Below are 13,332 nucleotides of genomic sequence, written 5' to 3' on the forward strand. Positions count from 1 at the left end.
CACATCCCAGGATTACATTCTTATACACAGGTACAAACAACTTACACATCACACGTATTGAGGTACAACCCTTCTACGTCATCAGGTGCCGCCTCTCACCTTGTACATGATGGTTTGAACAAAACAACTCTATCCATCATATTACCCTTCTGCCCCTGTCATTGGGATGGGTTGGCCTGTTCTTCCTTATCTGTGGAATGTTCCAGGGTTGGGTATTCTGGTACCGCGTTCCTATTTCAATATGATAGGTAGATATGTTTATGCAACATCAACCCTCTTTTTGCCAACTTCTGTGAGCAATGCATTCCTTTAGCTCACAGCTGCACTTTGCTTTCTGTTAGCAAAGTTTTGACCATTACTTTGGTTCAGGCGTAAGGCCTCATACTAGGCCTGTACTTACTACAATAGCATTCTGGGTATTTTCACTGGGGGAAAAAATGCCCACAAATGGCTGTGGGTATCTGATGACATCTTCCCATACTTCATTTCCTTCATTCCTCTGCCTTGTTAACCAAATGTCCCTTTTTCCAGGTGGAATCAGGGTTGCCTGTATAAGAGATGTGCTTTTTATAATTGAGGGGAGAGAAGGGGTAGGAAAGCACTTAAGAAAGTTTAGAAACAGAACGCAAAAGCACTGGATCTTTGAAGGCTTGGATCTGGATTTAGACCTCCTGGCAAAGATTTTGTCTCACAGGCCAGCCACTCTAGTGATAAATTTATGAGTGTGTGCGAACTCCTTTATATAGTCATTAAGTTCTTTGCTCTTCTCATTTGGCCATATAAATTATGGTCTTGCTCATTACTTTTATCGATGTTTTAAAACAGTCTAATTTGGAAGTCTGTCATTAACCTTAGTCTTCAGCTGGGACAGCACATGGACAAAAATACTGAAAGAGTGGCATGGAGCTCTGTTCTTAGCGCTCTGGACTGACCGAGTCTGTAGGCCTTTCTACGCTGGGAAATTTATCCCATGAAAAGAGTTTTTGTCATCAATGGGTGAAAGAATAAACATGATTTCTTCAGCATTATCTCTGCAAGCATTCTAGCAAGTTTCAAGAATTCTTCTTATAAAGAGAGCTGAACAAATCCCACTTTGAATGGGGTTTTGAGGTCAGATTCTTCTTGTGTTTTTCAGTGTAGCTTCCATTAGTTTTTACCTGTGTTACTGCCTTTTCATAATATAGGTAAACCTTGCTTTGTGTACACCAGAAAAAAATGTAATTTAGCACATGTTAACAACCTACTTTAAACAAGACTGTTAAGTGTTCACTGGTCCAGGTAAGTCTTAGTAGGGACTCTTGATTTCATTTCAACCAGTATATGTATTACAGCTATACTAGTTTAATCTTCATTAGGATTTTAATGTGTTACCTAAGAAATTTCAAGGTTCCTTTTTATCTCATGTGAACATGACCTAAGCTCTCAGAGGTTAGGTTTGATAGAATGACGTGCAGGAGTTAAGATCATTATCCAAACAATCTAAACTTCTAGATATTCAGATTGGAAATTCTGCCTGTTGTTTTGTGCTACCAGAGAGGCTTTCTGAGGGTACTCATTTTAGGCTTTGCACACTCATAGGAATGAGGAAGCCATAGAGTGATTAAAAACTCAGAAGAGATTAACATTTCTTAAATAAGCTTCCATGCCCATTTACTGTTAATGAGAATAGCTGAGAAACCTGAGTTTAGGTTGTGTAAGTTGTACTATATAAATAGAAAGTCAAACTCATTTTACATTATTCCTGCAGTTGTTTTGCCCAGAAAACTTGAAACTGCAAAGTAAGTAATTGGATAGTATCTTTGCTCCCTCTAATTCTGTTCCTTAATTATAAAGTTGTTTGTACTTTGTAAGACACTTATGATGGAAATTTATGTCAAATATTACATTTATGTGCAGTAAAAAGTTATTTCTACATTATTCAAAGTTTATGGCTAAATTATATTATTTTTGTTATTTGTTAATTTGAAAAATAATGGTCATGGTTTTATGTCCCTATTTTTTTCAGAGTACAATACATCTTGTCTAATTCTTTATCCTGTTTGTTTCAGAAGCATAAGGAATTTTAAAAATCATTACCAGGTAAGCTGGGGAATCTACTCCCTATTTAGCTTTGAAATGAAAGATGACAGCTGAATGTATAAATGAAAATATAATAATTGTGATCCAGCCCTTGTACTCCCGCAGTACCGCCAGTGCAATTGCTCAGGGCTGAAAAAATTCACTTTATCAAAAGCATTTGTCTATTAAAATGTTAAGGATTATGTTTGCAGGCAGCGCAATGGAACTTACCTGAAATTTGCTTCTGTTTTTGTTTCAAGTTGTGGGAATTGTAAAACAGGACTTATTCCAAAAATTAGGCGTACTTGATTAAGATCTGAGTAAAGCATAGTAAAGAAGTGTTTTCATGAGCACTGAAGCTCTGATTGAAAGTAAAGCAAACTACTAGAAATCTTTTAGAAAAAAGACATGTAACATTCCTGTATCTAGCCAATGTGTAGTACTGCAACATTAAGCGGATATGTGCACTCAGAATGACTTTGCGGTGTTTCTTTAATGATATTTCACAGGTTAGGAATCAAACAATGATGCTGCTTCCAGTATTCAACATTTTTTTTCTGACGTTAACTCTGGTGACAACTTCCAACTCAAATCCTGTTCAGGTTGTCCAAAACTGGGAAGAGAATGCATGTACGCTAGTTGTGTGCGGACCTGCTCAGAATGGATTGCCAGGAAGAGATGGAAAAGAAGGCCCCAAGGGGGAAAAGGGAGAGCCAGGTATAGAAATATTTACTTATGAGTCACTTGTTGATCTGATTGCTGTTTTGAGAAAACTGATAAAACAGATGCATTATTCAAATCCTAGCTGTACGTTGAAATTGAGCAAAAAGATTTTTCAAGAATGAAAAATCTGGAGATCCTTAATTTATTGCTAGTTACTAAAACATTAAGATGGAACTGACAGTATTATTCAAAGTCAAATATAATTTAGGTTACCATTTGAAACTGGATACTTCTGCAATGCATAATATCTTCTATTGCTGTTGCTGTTGCTTCTGTTACTGCTTCTGCTTCTTCTTCTTCTTAATTCAACAATAAGTAGGACATCTTCATGTCATCCTCCTATTTGTGAGTCCGTTAGTAGCTGATCAGCCTGATTCTGGAGCCCCTGGTCTTGGTCACTATTAGAGTGTCTCAGGGCAGTTTTTTTTTCATTTCTTCTCCACCTCTCCTCATCTGCACTGTGGTGGGACCTCTCAAATTGTGCCACCCCCTCATGGACTACTACTCTCCACTGGATACTGTCATGGGCAGGGTTCTCTGAAGTGTCAATACTGATGCTGCAATTTTTCGTGTGTGCCTTCAGCACATCTTTATATTGCTTCCTCTTACCCCATGCCCCCCAACGCACCTCTGTCCTTCCTTCAACTCAGAGAACAGAAGGTTCTGTTTTGAGAACTGCTGATCAGACATCTGAACTATGTGACCAGTCCAACAAAATTGTTCGTGAATGATAATGGCTTCAGTGCTGGTCATGTTCAACTCTTCCAGGATGGAAGTGTTTGTGTGCTTATCCTCCCAAGGCATATTTAGGATTCTTCTGAAGCAGCATTGATTATATTGTTCAAATGCCCTCAAATGAAACTTCTATGTCATCCAGGTTTCACATGCATGCAGGAGCATTTGAATACACCCTGCGTAGTATACAAGGAGCTTTGTCTTTGCACAGATGTCCTGGTTCTCAAAAGCTCTTTGTTTAAAGTGGGCAAAAAGCAGAGCTTGCACAGCACAGATGATGATGGATTTTTCTTCAGTGTCAACTATAGCAGAAAGATGACTTCCAAGGTATAGGAAATGCTCCACATTTTCCATAAGTTCTCAGTTAACTTCAATAGAAGGTACATGAGATTGTCCCATCAGTGAGGGTTGGTGGAGCACAATGGTTTGTTTGATGTTCAGTGTGAGGCCAAGATTCTTGTGTGCTTCAGTGAAGGAGCTTAAGATGGTCTGAAGGGGTCTGGGAGACAAAGTAGCAACCATATTTTCATCTGCGTACTGGAGTGCCATGATTGGGGTCACGGGGGTCTTGCTTGTATCCTTCAGTCTCCTGAGATTGAAGAGATTCCAGTTCATTCTATAGATAATCTTCATGCCTTCTGGAAGCTTGCCATCAATGAGATGAAAGGCTATCGCAATGAAGATGCAGAACAGTGATTTGACTCCCATTTTGACTTCAATGGAGTCACTATAGAAGCCATTGTTGCTTAATACTGTGGTAGTCATGTTGTCATGAAACAGCCTCAAGATGCTAATGAATTTTTTGGGGCAGCCAGTCTTTGAGCGGGTGGTCCACAGGGTCCTACAGCTGATTGCGTCCAACACTTTGGCTAGGTCAATGAAAAATCATAGCCTTGTACTCCCAAGACAAAAGTATTTAATCTGACACAGTTTGGGAGTTCATAGCACCTGCTACCAGCCAATGGCTGTCCTATGGTTTGTATGCAATGACTTGCTTGTTTCCATGCATTTCTAGGAAAATAAATAAGACTAATAGCACTTTTGGCAGTGTCAGCAAGTGGCCAAAAGCAGTATTTGTGATGATGTACATTCTGTTACTTTCAAACCAGAGAAGAAACTGAAATAGCACTGAAAAGACGACAGACCTTGTCACAGATGTTCCGTTCCCAATATGAGGAGGCATTCAGGCCACTCTCTAGAAGTTACTATGAATAGTTATGCAGTAATTGCACGGTACATAGTATTTATTCGTGTTACAAAATCATTTAGGGGAGGTCTACACAGCAAAGTTATTTTGAAATAGCATCTGCACAATACAATAGCCATGGCAGCTATCTTATTTAGAAATTGGTAAACCTCATTCTACATGGAATAATCACCTAGTCTTTGTCCATCTCTGATTATGACAGCAATCACAAACTATGACAACACCTACCAATTCAGTTGTTTACTTGCTTTGTTTTTGTCTTTCCCTTTTTCCTTGGTTGCAAGGAGTAAGAGGAATGCCAGGTCTTCCAGGAATGGATGGGTCCTCTGGACCAAAAGGAGACAGAGGTGAACAAGGACCAAAGGGAGACTGTGGAGGCAAAGGTAAGCAGTGCATTTCCTTTGAGGTGGGCTAAAGAAGATGCTCAACAGCGCAGACAGAGAGGCTTTTATGGTTTTCTCTTTGGTTTTCATGGCATAAATGTTCCAGTTGAACTTCACTGCTTCTGTCTGACTGGGGGAGAAATGTTCAAAGATAGACACTGAGGAAATCAGACAGACCAGTTTGCAAGGGAAGCAAGTGGACAAGCCTGAAGGGTTAGTACAGGTTAGTCTGATGAACTCAAATGTCTAAGAACAGCCCCCTACCGGAGAAAAACACTACAACATGTGCATGATCCCTGGGTTTATGGGATGAAGGATGTGCTTCCAATTTTTTTAATTGAAACTGACAAGTTAGCATTGCTGCAGTTGCTATGACGATTGCACCCAACAGGTGGCTTCCCTTTTACATTCAGTGGGCCTATGGCCTCATCACCTCAGTTTTAAACTTACATTTTCTCTTCAAGCTATCAAAACCATTGTAGGTTGGGCCTTCCTGGTCTGGCATAGGTTGCAAGTGACGAAGTTTGCTGGACCAAGGAGGGTCAATTCCAGCTCCTCTGCTCTGGCTTTGGGGACTCTCCATGGGGGCTACCAGCTTCCCTGCCAAAGTCTCCTCATAGTCACCGTTCCTGCTGCCAGCCCTGGCTGCGCTCCCAGTCCCTAGACTGCCAGAGTGGCTCCACACACCATGCCCCCAGTACGGTCTGCCCCCAACCAGCCCAGCTCCACTCCTCCCCACTGGCCAGGATCCAGACCACTGGCCCCCTGCCTGCCAGAGTGGGTCCACTCGCAAGCCCTTGGCCAGGCTCCGGAACACCAGGCCTTCTGCCTCCAGACTCCCAGCCACCAGGGTTCTACTGGACCATAGAAGTTGGCAAACCATTATGTCCCAAACCAGAGAGGCTCAACCTGTATCTTTCATATTCCGCTAGTGATCCATTACTACTTCTGGAGATCACATTTCTTGCTATTTTAAAACTTTAGGAAAAACTTGCATATTTTAGTGAGACACAATAAGAACAATGCTATTTTTTTATCCTTCAGAACTGGACCTTGTAAACACTCACATAGGTGACTTACAAGAACAGCTGACAACCCTGAAAGCTACAGTCAGCAAAATCCAAAAAGGTAAGATAAACAAAGTGGTAACAGAGAGGAAGCTGTGCTAGTCTATACACTATCAAAACAAAAAGCAGTCAAGTAGCACTTTAAAGGCTAGCAAAATAGTTTATTAGGTGAGCTTTTGTGGGACAGACCCACTTCTTCAGACCATAGCTGGACCAGAACAGACTCAATATTTAAGGCACAGAGAACCAAAAACAGTAAGCAAGGAGGACAAATCAGAAAAAGATAATCAAGGTGAGCAAATCAGATAGTGGAGGGGTGGGGGGGGAGATCAAGAATTAGATTAAGCCAAGTATGCAGATGAGCCCCTATAGCGACTCAGAAAGTTCCCATCATGATGCTTTGTATATTGGACAGACTTCTAACTCCCTTAGACAAAGGGTCAATGGGCACAAAACAGACATCAAAACACTCCAGGTCCACAAACCAGTTAATCAACATTTTAATGGAATGGGGCATTCTGTCAATGACCTAAAGGTATGTGTGTTACTGAAGAAGAATTATCACACTGTTCTGGAAAGGGAAGCAGCCGAGCTGGCTTTTATAGTCAAATTCGGCACATTAATACATGGTTTAAATCGTGATGGGAACTTTCTGAGTCACTATAAGGGCTCGTCACTATAGGGGCTTGTCTGATGTATATAGACTAGCATGATTAAAAGGTAACAGAGAAGCAGCTGTGCTAGTCTATACACCATCAAAACAAAAAGCAGTCAAGTAACACTTTAAAGACTAGCAAAATAGTTTATTAGGTGAGCTTTCGTGGGACAGACCCACTTCTTCAGACCATAGCCAGACCAGAACAGACTGTTCTTCCTGTGGGGGTACCCCCAAGCTCTTAACACTCCCTCCGGAGACAGCTTAGAACAAAGAACTGTTGTGTAGTAGCTGGCCGCCTAATTCAAGGCGCACACATTCACAGACCCTTGTCAGGACAAAGCTATCTGATCAATTGCTTAAAAACAGCAATTTATTCACAAAACAAGACAAAATAAATCATGGGGTTGCACACACAGAAAATATTTCCCTGGGATTCAGCTTAACAGTTACAGGGGGAAATATCAAGTCAAAGCAACAAAAAACAAAGTGAAAAAAATCCAGAAAAATAAAACAAGGCAACAAGAAAACAGAGAGAGCTCGTCCAACTAAAATCAAAATAACCATAACCTGATCACATCTAACTGTACATCTCCCTTTTACTCACATCTCTATCACTGATTTTGAGATGGCCAGGATATTTTTGGGATTCATTTCAGTTGCCAGTGAGATATCCTTCTCCCTCCATCCTCTCTTTGCCTCCCCAGCAGACAGAAGACCCTTTAAACTGCAGTTTGTCTCAGCTCAAAATAGTCACTGCACTTCCATTGTCTCACCTGGGCTTAAGTCACATCAGGAAGAGATTAACCCTTCCCTGTACTCATTCAAGTCAGGTAGAATCTACTTTGTGTCTGAAATGCTATTTGATTTGTTTCATGACTAAAAAGAGTCATGTGATACAGCTGCCCTCTTAAATCAACAGCACACGTGGCCTCATTCTGCTCCTTGGAGGCCATGTTCTTCTCCTGAAAAAGAGACAGGCTCTTGATCTTTATCTGTAAAGAGAGGTGCAAATGCTAAATGAGATAAAAGAATGATAACAGGACCCTATCAAACACAAGGGGGCTGGTATCATAAAAAGTACTTCAGTGGTGTTCTGAAAAGCTTATTGCTTATAATAGTGCAAGATTTTAGGCTAGCACTGGTAAATTGTATTCCAGCTCTGGTAGCGTGTATAATTTCCACTCTGCTCTCTAGGACAGTAAAAACATGCTAGATAAAGTATATAATGACCCCTTGCTCAACTCTGCCTTTACTGCTACTGGAAAGAACAATAATAATGTGTAAACCTCAACATAAGAATTGCTCTGAGATCGCTTGTTATAGACAAAGATAACTGTATCATACTCCAGGGTCCTAGCATCTGTTGTTCTAGAGTAAAGAACTGTGTTAAAAAGGTAACTTACCTGTATTGTACTTCTGTGTATTTCTAGTTCAGTTTTTTGGACATGCTAAAAGTGCTGGTGACAAAACATTCGTAGCCAGTGGTGCTGAAGGTGACTTTGAGACCTCAAAAGCCTCATGTTCTCAAGCTGGTGGTCTCCTTGCTTCTCCAAGGAATTCTGTCGAGAACAGAGCCATACAAGAATTAACAGTTAGTCATAACAAAGCAGCATTTACTGGAATAGACGATATACAAGTGGAGGGCACATTTAGGCATCTAAGTGGTGAAGCCATTGCATACTCAAACTGGGCTGCAGGAGAACCCAATAATGCTGGTGGAAGTGAAGACTGTGTAGAAATTTATCCCGATGGCCGATGGAATGACAAATCCTGTAATGAAAAACGGTTAATCATCTGTCAATTTTAATCTCCCTGTCCTTGTGTTTTTTATTAAAATCAGTTGATGCAAATGGGCTTGCCACTTAATTATATAACTTTGTTGATTTATTATAGCATCACATATTGAATACTGTGCTGTGTCAGAAATATAAAGATGCTGATAGGCGGAATCTTGCTGAACTTCTTATTGTCGGTAATCATTTTTATTGCTATACATTAATCTTTGATTTGTGTATGAGCTGCTTAAAACTGGAAAACCCTTCAAGTTATGTGAGAAATTTATGCCTGTTCAGTTTCAGATTTAAATAAAAGCAACTATCATGAGGAACTGTTGGAGAATGTGGATCAGGGTTGTCTCTTATGTAAAAGGCCAAAAGATCGCTATGTTGCTCCATATAGCACCAGCAGAGAGCACTTTAGCTTTACAAGTTTATATGTGCCTTAATGTGAAGTGTAAGAATAGAAATTATCAGTGTCTATTAGCCTCTGTTTAGAGCCATTTATACTTACAAACATACATTTTTCTCCAAAGATTTTCCCAACTTTTAATTAAATTGATCTTTTTAATGGCATTTCTCAGTCCTATTCAGCTTCTTTTAAGGCCTCTGTCATGCCATCTCCTTCTTTTCCATTGCCAGGCCCTGGCCTCGTTGTCTTCCTTTGTAACATTTTGGGCCTGAGTTCTTTCCCCATTGTTCGACTCCAAATGTCTGCCTGGCCTTGTCTACGGAAAGGACTCCTGGGGTGTCGACTAGCTTATCAAAATCATTTAGGCCTACGTAGTTTCAATATCCTGCAGCTTTGGAGATTAACAGTGATTAAAGTATTAATAAATACTGCAACACTATGCAATAGAAAAGAAAGTAAAGTATCCCATGGTGACTTGCAAACCCTAGAATGCAAATCCTGGTACTAAATGGGAAGGATGATAGGTAGAGTGACATATTTCCCTATGGTGAATACAGGACGCCTGGTAAAACTGCTCAAATTCAAGTGAGTCCAGCTCCCCATTCCCCAACATGCTATGAAAACTCCAGGAGCCATGGTTGGTCTGGGCTTCAGGATAAGCCTCAGGTAGAGGTGGAGCATGACTTCTGTTTGGTGGGAAGGACCAGCAGGGCTCAAGCAGCTCCATATGGCAGAATTTGAGAGAAGTGCCACCTCCTCCACAATTCATCCCAACAGGACACCCAGCCTGTTTTGGTAGTGGTGAGGAAGCACAACCAACAATTATTCAAACTCAGTCAGGGACGAGTGGGAGAGGCTCAACTCAAAAAAACTGAAAACAGCTCAGAGTGCAGGGAGGGGGTAGCTGAGGGGGTAGAGAGAGGAATATTCAGGCAGGCGAGTAGCTCAGTGTGCTGGGAAAGGACAACTAGGGGCAATGTGTGGATTGACAGATAGCTCAGGATGCAAGCAGGGGGTAGCTCAGGGGACAGGCAAGGAGTTGCTAGGAGCTGTGTACTACCAGCGGGTAGCTCAGGGGACAGGGAGCGGGTAGCTAAGTGCTGTGTATTGTTAGGGCATAGCCCGGGGGCAGGCAGAGGGCAGCCAGGGGCTGCATGTGCGCAGGGTAACTCAGGGCAGGGTAACTAGAGGCGGTGTTCCCAGGAGGCTTCTCTGCAGCCTCTGTTTCCCACTGGCTATTGCTGCTCATGGAGCCGGGCCCCAAACCCTGCAGCTTTTGCTGGCTGCATGAGCAAAGAAGGCTGTGAGCTGAGGGGCAGCATCACCTACCTTGCACAAGCAGCAGTAGCAGGAGAGGCGGAAACAACATGGCTGCCTGAGCCATGGCACTGGCTAGAGGAGCAGCTGCCCCACACTGCCTATTTCTAGCATCCTGCTGCCAAACTGGCTGGGGGTGGGAGAGAGGAGGGGCTGGCCTGTCCCCTTGACCGTGCTGCCCTTTCACTGAAGTGTTTAGGGGAGGCAACATCTGCAGTGCCCCCTCAGCTCTGCCCATTGACTGGGGGCTTCTGCAGCATGGAAAGCACCAGGATGTGGGGACTCAGCCCTGCTGCTCCAGGCAGCATGGGCAGGAGGGAGGATCACACCAGGGCCTGGGGATTTAGCCTGGGTAGTGCACACTGGAGACTGGGGCTTCAGCCCTACAGGTCTTGTCTTTAGCTCTGTGGGGGTCCACAGGGCATGGGCATTCAGCCCCACAGCTCCCAGCATCAGGGGCTGCACTCAGAGCTCTTTGACCAGTGGGGAAGCACAAATATGGGACAATTTACCCTTTTTTTTTTTTACTGTCAGGACACCTGGAAAAGGGTGTGAATATGAGTTGTCCTGTTAAAAACAGGTTGGAGACCCTAATGATAGGTTCTTGAAGAAGGCTGTGAAGTTCTTGTTACTCCCTGTTGATGGGAGAGAGGGGAGGAAATGACCAGGTTATTGTCTATATTATACTTTACTGTCGGACTGTTGATAAAATAGATGGCAACTTTCCAATAACCAATTCAATGAATCCTCTTTTTCCCATCATAGGGCATTTTAACATCTCCAATCATTGCAGTTAGATAGTGTCTTCTAGTCCTCACATAGCGTGCAGTAGGTCAGCTTCTTCAAATTTTAAAATGAAATGGCTGCACATATGCAGGCAGCTCTAATGAGGGCTCTGAGAACTTGATACTCACCTCACATGTGGACCTGTGTGTCTGAAGTCAGAAAGTCCTTGGGTTTTATATCGTTAGTCTGAATAGCTCCAGGGCAGAAACAGCTTTGTCGTTAACTTTAGTTATCTGATGTCCTGTGGAAGAACCAGGAAGTGTTGTTGTTTTCCAACTTCATGGATGGCCTTGGTTATTATCTGAAGTGATGTCTCTGATGGAGATGTGCCATGATTAATGAAAAATCACATACAGAAGTTTCTATGGGTACAACAATAGCTGAGGGGGCTATGCCAGAAAGGATCCTCTATATCCAGAAGATAATTTGCAGTAAGAGACAGGGAGAGATTACACTAAAATGGTGTTCCGAGAACTTGTGCAGATTGCTACTATACTGAGAGTATTTTTTACAAGCAGAAAATGGCTTTTCTCTTAGGTTAACATTCATGTCTCTTGCAGCGATCCAGAGTAAGCCCTTCCACCGGAGTCCTGCGTGGTGGCTGTGCATGCATCAGTCAGTGGAACAAATAGTAATCCATGCAGAGCCAGTGCAGAAAGCTAGTTTGGGGTCAGCCAAGGGAGGAGCTGTCACCATGGAGAAAGTGGCCCAAGGACCTCAAGCTAAAGCAGCAGTCCCACTTCTGGGAGTAAATTTAACCTCCCTAAACCTCTCTCAATTTATAAGACCCCCACATTTTTGTTCCATTTTGGCCACGCCAAAAGAAGTGGGTTTCGGTGTCTGAAAGTGTCAAGAATGGATGCCTGTAAAGGGTTAAACCCATGAAGATTGAATTCTTTGTGGGAAGCTGCCAGGTGAACCAATGGGGAAAAACAATTGAATTGAAACACTTGCTAGCCAAGGGGTCTTTTTTCTGCGTGGCTGATGCAGAGAGAGAAAGACCAAGATGACTGATGTTAAGCAGGCTTAATCCAGTAAATATCCTAGCCACATCATAATCAGAGCATAGATATGTAAGTAGAAAGGAAATGTTTTGTTAGATGCAATCAGGTTATTTTTATTTTCGGTTTGGTATGGGACTGCCTAGGCTGATTGATGTATTTGTCCCCATACTCTGAAACCTCTAAGCTGAATCCCAGGGAAATAATTGTCTGTGCTCTAACGTTGATGTTTTGAGTTGCTTTATTATCTCCTGAGGAAAGGGAAAAGCTTGGGATTATCCCACAGGGAAGTACCCAAATGTGTCTGTGTTCTAAAGGAGGGTTCTCTTCACTTGGTGGTGGCAGCTACCTCCAGGGTCAGGGAATCTGTGACCTTGGGGAGTTTTTTTAATGCAGAGCCTATAGAGGCAAAGTATTTTTAAGGTTTTTGCGGCCCCTTGCTTTCTGCACTTGGAGTGTCAAGAGTCGGGTTCAGCCCTATCAGGATTTATAGGCTTATATTTAATACACTTTTTCTTAATGAGGCAAAATCTCATTTCAACTGCCACAGCATCAATGCAATGCCATTCTTTTGTGAGACTAAATGTAAATATAGTAGAAATTAGTCTTGTGATAGTAGAATTGGTTGACTACCATATGGGGGGTATACATTTACTCAGTTTAATTTTGCCCATATGCTCTTTGCTAATGGCATAATTTTTGGCTCCTTGTTTCCTAATGTTAGGCAAGCATTTTACAACTGGCATGTACATTTCAAAATCTCCAGGGAAAAGAGAATGGAATTATTGAGAGAGAGAGAAAAAAGAAAAAACAGACTCTCTATATTTGTACTTTGTCCTGTCAGCTGCAAATTATATAAATTGCTTTATCAAAGTTTGTCAAATATTCCAGCGGTCAGACTCACACATATGCTGGGTTCTGTACTGTAACTTGTTAGGCTAGGTCCATTCCTATTTCCATTTGTTTTGGTGTTGGTCTTATTTGCACCCTCTAGTATTAACAAACTCATGCATGTACACTAATTGCTAGGGTGCATGCATTTAGGCTACGTCTAAATGGGAAGCATCTGTCGACAGAGGAACCCTGGCAAAATTTCCCTTGAAAGATTGAATCTACACACAAAAGCAGATTGACAGAGCAAGTGGCTACCTATATAGGCACTCTGTTGACAAAATGTTGTTGACAGAGGCACTATACCTGGCTGAGAAAA

General features: G+C 42.1%; 1 protein-coding gene across 1 annotated transcript; it reads left to right on the forward strand.

Annotated features, from left to right (window-relative positions):
* Positions 1-1,765: 1,765 nt before the first annotated feature.
* On the forward strand, positions 1,766-9,115 carry LOC142015692 (pulmonary surfactant-associated protein D-like). The gene is made up of 6 exons (XM_074999458.1): positions 1,766-1,778; positions 2,006-2,079; positions 2,568-2,775; positions 5,008-5,106; positions 6,151-6,234; positions 8,262-9,115. Exons 3-6 carry the CDS (start codon positions 2,583-2,585, stop codon positions 8,636-8,638), a joined length of 753 nt encoding a protein of 250 aa, XP_074855559.1. The 5' UTR covers positions 1,766-1,778; positions 2,006-2,079; positions 2,568-2,582; the 3' UTR covers positions 8,639-9,115.
* Positions 9,116-13,332: the final 4,217 nt, after the last annotated feature.

The sequence above is a fragment of the Carettochelys insculpta genome, chromosome 7, assembly GCF_033958435.1.
Source record: "Carettochelys insculpta isolate YL-2023 chromosome 7, ASM3395843v1, whole genome shotgun sequence".
NCBI classification, from domain to species: Eukaryota; Metazoa; Chordata; order Testudines; family Carettochelyidae; genus Carettochelys; species Carettochelys insculpta.

Excerpts from the sequence above, each read along its gene's own strand:
- LOC142015692 (XM_074999458.1), top strand. The coding sequence starts at position 2,583 with ATGATGCTGCTTCCAGTATTCAACATTTTTTTTCTGACGTTAACTCTG. Across the intron at positions 2,776-5,007 it reads GGGGGAAAAGGGAGAGCCAG|GAGTAAGAGGAATGCCAGGT; the intron begins GTATAGAAATAT and ends CTTGGTTGCAAG. Across the intron at positions 6,235-8,261 it reads AGTCAGCAAAATCCAAAAAG|TTCAGTTTTTTGGACATGCT; the intron begins GTAAGATAAACA and ends GTGTATTTCTAG.